This window comes from Condylura cristata, unplaced genomic scaffold, assembly GCF_000260355.1.
Source record: "Condylura cristata isolate star-nosed mole 26May11 unplaced genomic scaffold, ConCri1.0 scaffold00015, whole genome shotgun sequence".
NCBI classification, from domain to species: Eukaryota; Metazoa; Chordata; class Mammalia; order Eulipotyphla; family Talpidae; genus Condylura; species Condylura cristata.
The window spans coordinates 7,220,913-7,231,370 of NW_004567116.1; the positions used below are offsets into that span (position 1 = coordinate 7,220,913).

Consider the following 10,458-nt stretch of genomic DNA (forward strand, 5'->3'; position numbering starts at 1 on the left):
AGGTCACCAATTAACTTGGGTGTGACAGTGGAGGTATAGCAGATGTCCATGGTCGACAAGTGGATGAGGAAATAGTACATTGGTTGGTCAAAAAGCGGACTGCAGCGAACAGAGACTAGGATCAGAAAGTTTCCTGCTAATAGGGCAACATAGCAGAATAAGAAGAGCACAAAACAAAATATTTGTATGTTCTTGTTATAAGAAAGTCCTAGAAGAATGAATTCTGAGATGTTTCTCCGGCTTTCCATTTTGTTTTTTTTATGTTTTACAAACAAAGGAGCTTCATATCTGAAATAATAAAAATAAAATGGGGAAAGTTGATAATATAAACACTAACGTAAATAAGAATTAAGCTTGAGTTATTGGGCTAAGATGCTTTTACATTATATTTAATGTACATCTATTTTGGAAAATTTTTGTAATGGTATAATGAGAAAATTGGTATATTTTACTCAATATTACTAATAATTTAAACTACTTAAATTACATTTGTTAGCAAAGTGTTTATTGCTAAAATTATATTATTTAGTCTAAATAACTTAAATTTTGGCATATTTTCTTCTTTTAAAAATTTTACAACAAATTACTTGATAAGGGCCCTCCACGGTGGCACAATGGGTTAGAACGCAGCACTGCAAGCTGGCCGCTACCGCTTCAGTGCAAGTTCAATCCCCGCTCTGGAGGTGACCACATGGCACGGCAGACCTCTCCTGACCCACCTGCTGCTCCCCTCAGCAGTGTACTTTATCAATCTGCCTACTCTGCTCCCCACTCTGTCTCTGGTGAATCTTCTCACTGCCCTTGCTCCTCTGGTTTATACTCCAGTTCTGTATGTATAAATAAATTAAATCTTAAAACAAAATACTTGATAAATGTTTTAACCATTCTCTAAGCTGCTGAACTTTAATTTGCTTAGAGCATAGCATTATTTGTGTTGTGATAATACTGGTCAACGGGTCATATTAAATTAATAAACAATCACTGTAATATTAAAATGAATGACTGAAAAATCACAAGGCACCAAATATTGTCAAGAAACTGATAATTTTGGTAAGTGATCAGCAAATACATTCATATTTCATTATTACATATTTCAAGTCTTAAATGCATTTTTTAAATATACTTTTGTCAGTGTAATGTGTCTTTGGTGAAGGAAACATAAAATTGTTAAATCTCAGGTTTATATGGTATAAACATCATGAATCTTGCCATACATTTCAGGATTTACTGTGATACTGCTGAAGAATGAATGTCAGTAATTGGTGATCCTATAATAAGTAACTTGTGGACCTTCTCTTAGTCAGTTAGTTCAGGGGATATTCTCTGTAGTTATAAGTAATTGTAAAATTAATGAATTTTTACCTTTTGTAATAAATATTATCCTAACAAAGGGTAAAATGAAGACAGAGCTCTGCTGAGAATTATCTGACCCAATGGGTTTGAAAAAAGTGGCATCTCTCTTACCTTAGTCCGAATCTAAAGCAGCAGTCACTTTTGGATGCCCGTATGTTTACTAAAAAATAACACACAAAATCTTTATTAGAGATTATTCAAAAATCATCTAGCTAGGTATCCATGAATTCCATCTCAGTGTTATTTACAGGGGTTGATATTTATGTGGAAATAGCATACAAATATGGCATTTAAAATTTGGTAAATATTGAGGAACTTGTACTCATTTTAAAGTATGATTTGAAACTCTAAATTAATAGAATAGAAATGCTTAACATGTTCTTATTTTGTATTACTGTCAGTTTCCAATATCCTTTATACTAAAACTAGCAGTCACAGAATATTCAGCAGTTACTAGCAGCTCAAAAAATATGAAGTGATAATATGAAGTAATTATCATCTTATTCCAACTGATAGGTATTCCTTGTCAATATTTGAGAAATGTTAATTTTTGGTGTATTTATATAATTATTTGTTATATATGAAAAACAGCATGAAATAATTTGGTGTATTAAATAATTATTTATTGATAATTATTTTATAAGTGTATTGTGAGCTGCTTATATTGTAGCAACCTTCATCAAAATGTCTCATTTTAAATATAAGTGATTCAGATAAAAAGAATCTTAGAAATTTCTCAAGATTGAAAAGTAATATATTGTGGTTGTGAGAAGACAGAAGTCCTTATTCTTCTTTGGTTTGGTTTGGCAAACCATGAAAGCTAGAGGAATAACAGAAAGTTGTCTGCAGGACAACAATTATGTTTATTTGAAAATACCTGAACAATAATGGGGTTTCAGATAGTTGGTCTTTGGAGGTATTTATTCGTGGAAAACACTATGGAGTTTCTATATAAATTGCATTTAACATTTTCTGATTCTATCACTTTTTCTGTACTTTTCCATCTTTTTGACAAAAAAATAAAATAAAAACTTCATGTAAGGGTCCTGGCTTATTTTCTAGATCTTAAACCACCATTGTGAAATTAAAGAAAAGAAGTATGTAAAAGTTGAGACTGTAATAAAATAATATTGTATAATCACCTAACAAGTAGTTATATTGATTAGACAGTGTAACACAAAAAAACAAAGTAGATAGAACTGTGGATGATTGTGAAATGTACTGACTGACCATTGAGGCAATCAGATAACTGGTTATCTTAATTTTTATGTATCATTTTTTATCCTCTATTCAATGAAGATATCATTACATGATTCAGATATTTGATGAAGAATACAGATGTTAATAGAAAATACCCAGTATTATAGGTGGTTCAAAACAGTCATTTTCTTTTCATGATCTTTCCTCGTTGAAAATAAAATAGCTACAGAAGTGGTCATGTACATAAGACAACCTGGTTTAATGGAAAAACAAAGAAGCAATATTTGTAACATGTATTTTGTAACTGATCAGACAAATCTCACTTTCAGCATTCTGATAGTGGAAATCTGTAAGTTGGTTGATAGAATATTTACCTTAAGGAATCAGTGTCTATTATTAACACTTATCAAAGTCTATTTTTTTTTGTACAAAAGAACTAAACCTGGCCCTCCCTTGTGGCACAGCAGGTCAAAGCACAGCATTAAGCAGCTAAAGCCTCTTCAACATGAGTTCCAACCCTGCCCCGGAGGTGACTCACATGGCGCGGCAGACCTCTACTGACCCGCCCACTGCTCCCCTCAGCAGTGTACATCATTGAGCTGCCTGTTCTGCTCTCCGCTCTCTCTCTGGTGAATCCTCTCACCTCCCCTGCACCTCTGGCCTATATCCCAGTTCATTATGCACAAATAAATAAGTCAAAAAAAAAAAAACTAAACCTAATACCTATCCTTAGTAGTATTGAGTAAATTAAAAAAAAAAAAAACTAAACCTAATACCTATCCTTAGTAGTATTGATGTTCTATATGTATTTGTGTTGTATTACTTGTATATAAGTAGAAACTCTTCTATTTAAACCAAAGTTGCGCTCACATATTGCAAGATATCCTTAGTGTAGCATGGAGAACACAGCCTGCTATACACTTACCTTCTTTGACTCAGATGGAGCTAGTTTACTTTAGGATGGCAGATGTTTTGAAATACAGCAATATCTTCATTACTACAGAAGTTCAAGAGTAAAATGGACTATTTTTGATGGTAATATGTAGAGGTGCATATAACAAAACCAGGAGCATAAACTCTACAAACCTAACAATATTTTATTTTGCTCTATTGTTCTTACTGGAGGTTTGTTTAGAAATAATAAACAATTAAAACTAAATAATGTAACACATTTTTAATAATCAAGTAATTATATTCTGGCTGAAAACTCCCTAACTTTAAAAGTATATTCTATAGACTAGACAACAGACAATGTAATAAGTCTAGCACATGTCTGGTTGACCCTGCCCATACTAAGGTGATATGGTCCATTTACTACCATCAGATTGAGTGACTGTCAGGTCAGTTTCAGTTTCCAACAGGATGCACTTCACCTTCAGATACTCTAACAATTTGCTTCCTTACTTACATCAAGAATAAAACCATAGCATTGCAAAGCAGTAATTCATCCCATTCAAACTGATTCTCTGAAAATATTTGAAAATCTCAACATGTCATAAAACTTTCATAAGCTTACAAAGGAAGGTGATTTCAAATAATTATAAAGAGGGTCAATCATACAAGAAGTACATCTTAACTCCTCAGGAAAGTATATGAAGCATTTTCAATCCATATCTAATAAAACTCTGCTCACAATAAAATTTAAATAGAAAGTATTTTTAAAAGCCTACGAAACAATCTCAAAATGTAATTCCTAGCAATCATCCACTGTATGTCTGTGTCGGACAAAGTGTTGTTCAGAAAACAGAATATAAACTTAAGCACCAAACAAAATTAATGGGTCTTGCAAGGTTAGAAGTAATTATTTCCCCAATGGCATTCTTGAATGCCCTGGCCAAATGTTGTTAAACCACTATCCACGGCAATTTCCTTGATCTCCCTGGATGTTTACTTTCTAAACTTGTCTAACTTGTCTCACCCTCTAGTCCTAAGTCTAATAAAGTCTAGTGAGAGGTGAAGTTCAGGAAACTTGGATGATTTGTGGTCTTCCAGCTTGCTAAAGAAGGAGACACATGTAGTTTGTAATTATATTAGATCACCTCAGAAATCTGCTATGAGGTAGGTCAAGAAAACCAAACATGCACACTTCCAGTTCAAAGATGGATGCTATCGAGATTCTTTATGCGTAAAATACTTAATTCAATAAAACCTGTGATCTGAAATGGAAACCATGTGTTTACTCAAGCTAGGGACTCACATTGGAATTTATGTTTTGGGAATGGAAGACAAAGGAAAGATGAATGACTAAAGAATCATTTCTCCATCCTTGGTGTGGAGGAAAAAGAGGGAGAGAAAAGAATTCACTTAAATTTTAATAAGTGTTGTTAAATATTTCTCCAGAAGTAGAGTTGTAGTAACTTAGATTCAGCATTCTGAAATCAAGATGTCACTTTGTCATCCTTAGTTATTATTTTCTCCAAAGTGATCAGAGCATTGACCTGCTTTCAAAAAGATTCTCCCCTAAATATGTCTTTATTAAATAACTGATTCCTGGTGATAATAGAGATGCATACATGTTAACATTCTATTAGGAATTTTAGTTTATCAATGTAATTTTAAATTTCAACTTCCTTAGTAACATAGAATGTGAGTTATTGTGGTTTGAATTATAAGTCAAAGTTTTAAACAAATTCTCAAAAAATATTTTCTTTTACAATTCATTGATCAATATATAACTACCTTATTTTCTTTAGTAATTTCTTCTCTGGTAATTCAATTTTACATACAGGAAATTATATATATATGCATATATGTGTAGATATATGCATATATACTATATATTTTATATTCTATATTCTATATGTTATGTATATTTATATTTATTATATATACGTGTTTTTATATAGATATAATATATAAATCTAGTACTCCACAAAATCAACTTAACTTTGAATGAATTTTTATATGCAAGCCTTAGAATATGACAGGATTTTACCTGAAATTTTAGTGCTCTCACTTATCCCATTCAAATAGATATGGAAATGGTAAGTGGAAATTGAATTTCTCTGGCTTTATCATTCACATCTAACCTTTTAAATTGATTAGGGTACTGATCAATAGGTTCCTTCAAATTATTTATGTGTTTCCTTTCAAAAAAAACTTTGACACCAAAGTTTCCTCATGGTGTTTTTCATCTCTGCATTTCTCAGGGTGTAAATTAAAGGATTAAACATTGGAGCAACGATGGTATAAAATATTGCAAATATTTTGTCTTCAGGGTATGTAGTAGGAGGTCTCAGGTAGACGAAGATTATAGGTGCAAAGAATAAGAGAACCACAGTGATATGAGACCAACAGGTTGACAGGGCTTTGCGTCTTCCCTCAGCAGATTGATTTCTTAGAGTGTATAAGATAATGCCATAAGAAAGAAATAAAATAACAAAGGTAATTAAGGACATGATACCTGAAAAGGTAATGACGATGACACCAGTGAGGTAGGTGTCAGTGCAGGCAACTTTTAACAAAGGGAAAACATCACAAAAATAGTGATCGATTTCATTAGGACCACAGAAGGGCAAAATGACTGCCATGATAAAGAGAGGAAAGGCATGGATAGCGCCACCCACCCAAGCACCTAAGACCAGGAGGTCACATCTTGTCCTGCTCATAATAATCATGTAGTGGAGAGGTTTGCAGATGGCAACATAGCGATCATAAGCCATGGCGGTAAGAATGAAGACTTCAACACCTCCAAACAAGTGCAAGGTGAAGACCTGCAACATGCAGTTACCATAGGAAATGGTCTTTCTCTCCACCAGCAGGTCACCAATTAACTTGGGTGTGACAGATGAAGTATAGCAGATGTCCATGGTCGACAAGTGGATGAGGAAATAGTACATTGGCTGGTCAAAAAGAGGACTGCAGCGAATGGAGATAAGGATCAGAAGATTTCCTGCTAACAGTGCAACATAACAAAGTAAGAAGAACACAAAGCAAAATATTTTAGTGTTCTTGTCATAAGAAAGTCCTAGTAGAATGAATTCTGAGATGTTTCTCTGGTTTTCCATGTATTTGAGTTTTGTGTACATTACAATTAAGGAACTCTTTGTCTGAAAGACATAAATCATAAAGTTTGGTGAAAATGACAGCATGAACACAATAATGTAATTTACAAAAAGCCAATGGCACGAGTGGTGTCTTTATTTTAATTATGACTGATTTATTGCACTTAGATGCATTTACATGCTTGTGGAAGATTTAAGTTATAATCAAAATATTCATTATTCTATTTGATACTATTAATAAACCAGTATATTTAGATATAATTTTATAGTAAAAGCAATTTAATGTTTTATATTAATTATTTTTAATTAACTCAAAAATAAAAATTTTGTATTTTTTTTTCATTCTTGCGTTTCATAGACATAGCTGTGGCATCATGAACTGTCACATATAGGACATATACACTTTTAGTTATTTTGTGAGGTGCTAAATAAAGTAAGAACTTTGATTTGTTATTATTTGTTTTTAGCATTATATAAGCCTTCCTATCCTGTGTGCAACATAGAAAAGTAATTTTCTGTCAGTGTTGAGCTTTAACAGTAGCTCAAAAAAAAAGCAATGTTTTATAAGGTGGGGATCACTGACCTATTTTCTGTTTACTGCAGTTGGTACAAATTATTTGTTTAGATTATAGAAATAAGGTTAATTTTAAAATACATTCTTTATATATTAATTGGTTTGATGATGCTTATTATGTAAGTAGACTGCAAATTTTCTAAATCTATCACTTCATATAATAACAATTCAGCTAAAAAGAATAATAACAAATTTTCAGGAGTGAAAATAATCATACATGGATTGAAAAGACAAAAAAACCTTTTTCTCCTTCAGCATTAATGCAAACACATGTAGAAGACAACAATGAAAGATTATTTGCACCTTCATATGAGTAGTAAAGTCCTTTTAAGTTGAAGGGCTACCAGTTTTTCTATTGGAGTGTTTATGTGTGGGAGGACATTTAGAGTATCTAGTATAAAATTTTATTCTAGCGTTATCTGATTCTAAAACACAACAAGTCATTTTCTTTCACTTTGACAATAAAACTAAATCCTCATCTAAGAAAGGACCCTTGTTTGTTTTATATATCATGAGATCATGTATGATTAGTGCTCTAAGAGGAGGGAAAGGGGGATAATTATTATTATAAAACATCAGCGATATTAAGGAAAGGGTGTATGTAAGAACTGAGGTCACAGTAAAATAATAAGTTTAGACAATCATTGAGCAAGTGGTTATACAGTGGCAATGTAGCAGTAAGCAATGTTGGGGAGTGTGAAATAAATGGACCACTGCGATATTAAACTAATGCATAATATTTTATATCTCCTTTTCTTCCTCCATGCACACCTCAGAATTTAGTGAGGAATACAAAAAGTAATAAGAAATGCCTAATAATATATATGACTCAAAATAGACATTTTCTCTTTACAATGATTCTTCCTTAAGGTTATTAATAAACAGGTACAAAATTGTCATGCTAGATACATCAGGTTATACAGAAAAGGATAAGGAAAGAAGAAAAGAAGGAAGGGAGGAAGGAAAGGAAAAACAAGGGAGGAAGGAGATAGAAAATTTAAAGTATGTATTTAATAATAACCAGATGTGATTCTATGTCAACATTCTGATGGTAAAAAATTGTTAACTTGAAGATAGGGCATTTCTTAACACTCCACACATATATTTGAGTTATTCTATCTCTATGTAAATGGAAGTTTTTATAATTAAATAAGTTTCTGTCACAAATTTCAATTTTTCCTTAATGTGTGAGAATAAACCATGCTTTAAACTTACCTTTGTTGATTCAGATGGAACTAGTCTACTTTAGGATGGAAGGTGTTTTAAGCTATAAGAGATGGTCAAGCATACACTGGACTCTAATAATAACATGAAGGAATGCATGCAACCACAATTTTGGGACATAATTCACTCAAACATCAAATATATTTAACCATGTTATACATAATTGGAATTTTGCTTATGAATAATGAAAATAAATAGAACTAAAACATTTCTAAAATAAGCACTTTATCATGTAAATCCAGTAAAGTTGCAGATTTTATGTAAAATTCTATAAAATTGCTCAAAGAACATATAATTAATCTAGAACATGCTTAAGAGACACTTCCCATACTAAGGTGGCATGGATAATTCAAGAAACAGCAGATTTGAATGACTACTAGTTCAGTTCTCAGCTCCATCCAGATGTACTTTGCCCTAAAATGCTTTTAATAATTTTCTTCCATGCCAAAATCTACATAGTATTCCAAAATAGTAATTCATGCTTATCCAAACTGATTCTCTGAGAAGGTTCTGGAAATCGCAGCATGTCCTAATACTTGCACAAGTTTTCCAAGGAAGGAAATTTCAAATGTTCATAAAAGGTATCAGTGATTCAAGAAGTTCATCTTCATCCTTCAGGAAAGGAGGCATTTTCAATCCACATTTAACACTTTTCTAGTTCAGAAATTAACACAGTTAAAAAGTATTTTTAAGATCCAGCAAAACTATCTCAATATTTAGGTTCTAGGAATCATCTGGTTTATGCTTTTGTCTGAGAAAATGTGGTTCAAAAGAACAAATATAAATGCAAGCACAACACAAAATTAATAGGTCTTGGAAGGCTTGAAGTAATTATATCCCCAATGGCATTCTTGAGTGCATCTGGCCAAATGTTGTTAATGCAATGGTCATGGCAATGTCTCTGGTTCCCTTGGATGTTCACCTTCTACACTTGTATTAGATTGTCTCACCCACTATTTCCCAGAAGCCCGATAAGTCAAACAGAAGGTGAAGTTCAAGGAACTTGGATTGCTTTGTGCTCTTCCAGCTTCCTGAAAAAGTGGAAAATCATCCAGCCTCTAAATGTATTAGATTACCTGACAGAAATCTGAGATGAGATACATCAAAGAGACCCAAGCCTGGACACTACATCCATGTGTGGACTACTATCAAAATCTTACTGTAGAGAATACATAAATCAATCTATGATCTGCCATGTGATTTGTACATGGGTGCTTATAGTTAGTAACAGTATTGAAACATATGTGTGGATAATGGGAAGCAAAGAAAAGCCAAGATAAAATAATAAACTGTCCTTTCTTCAATAAGTTGTTAGAGATGAAAAGTGGGGGGAAAATATGGAAAAATCAGAGGAAGAAAACTGTCTGGCTACAGTAATGCTTTTATGCAGTTAAACCTTTAGTCCATTCTCCCACCACTATTCACAAATTGTTCAGTTACACTCCTGAAGGCACTGAAATTTAGTTAGCCTCTCTCTATACCATACAAACAATACAAGAATTTATTAAACCTTTAAAACATCAGGAAATCAAGCATAGAGAACCTAATCTGGTTCAAATGAAACTACAGAGCAAAATAACAGTAGTAGTAGTAGTAGTAGTAGTAGTAATACAAAAATATGTTGAGAGATGATTGTGTGATTTAAGTTCATCATATGAGTCATTGTAAGCACCGAGTGTTAGCTGGATTTAGTTTCTTCCTGACAGTTACACTGAGACACATTTAAACTTAGAGCCTTACAGACATTATTTAGCTCGTTACTAAAATGACAAGTGTGAGTAACATTAAAGAATGTCACTGATATGTGAGATCAATGTCCATACTCACAAAGTCAGGAGTTGTTATATTGAATTCTTGTTAACTCATTTTAATTTTCTTCAATAAAATTACCTTTTTCTTTATACTGTGCATCTATTTAAAAGGGAAAGGCTTGTTTTCCTACTGCATAAGCAGTCAATATAAATTGTCCAGGAGCAAAGTTCTCATTTTCTACACTTGCCTTACAATCTTTAGACTGACAAATGTAATGTGATGTTTATTTAACAAATATATTTAACTCTGGTGATGGTTTTATTGCTGTCTTAGTAACTGCTGAGATTCCAT

At 32.5% G+C, this 10,458-nt stretch overlaps 1 protein-coding gene across 1 annotated transcript; it reads right to left on the reverse strand.

The window, feature by feature from the left end:
- Positions 1-5,642: 5,642 nt before the first annotated feature.
- LOC101626173 (olfactory receptor 4P4-like) lies at positions 5,643-6,560 on the reverse strand. Its single transcript, XM_004683526.1, has one exon. It carries the CDS (start codon positions 6,558-6,560, stop codon positions 5,643-5,645), a length of 918 nt encoding a protein of 305 aa, XP_004683583.1.
- Positions 6,561-10,458: the final 3,898 nt, after the last annotated feature.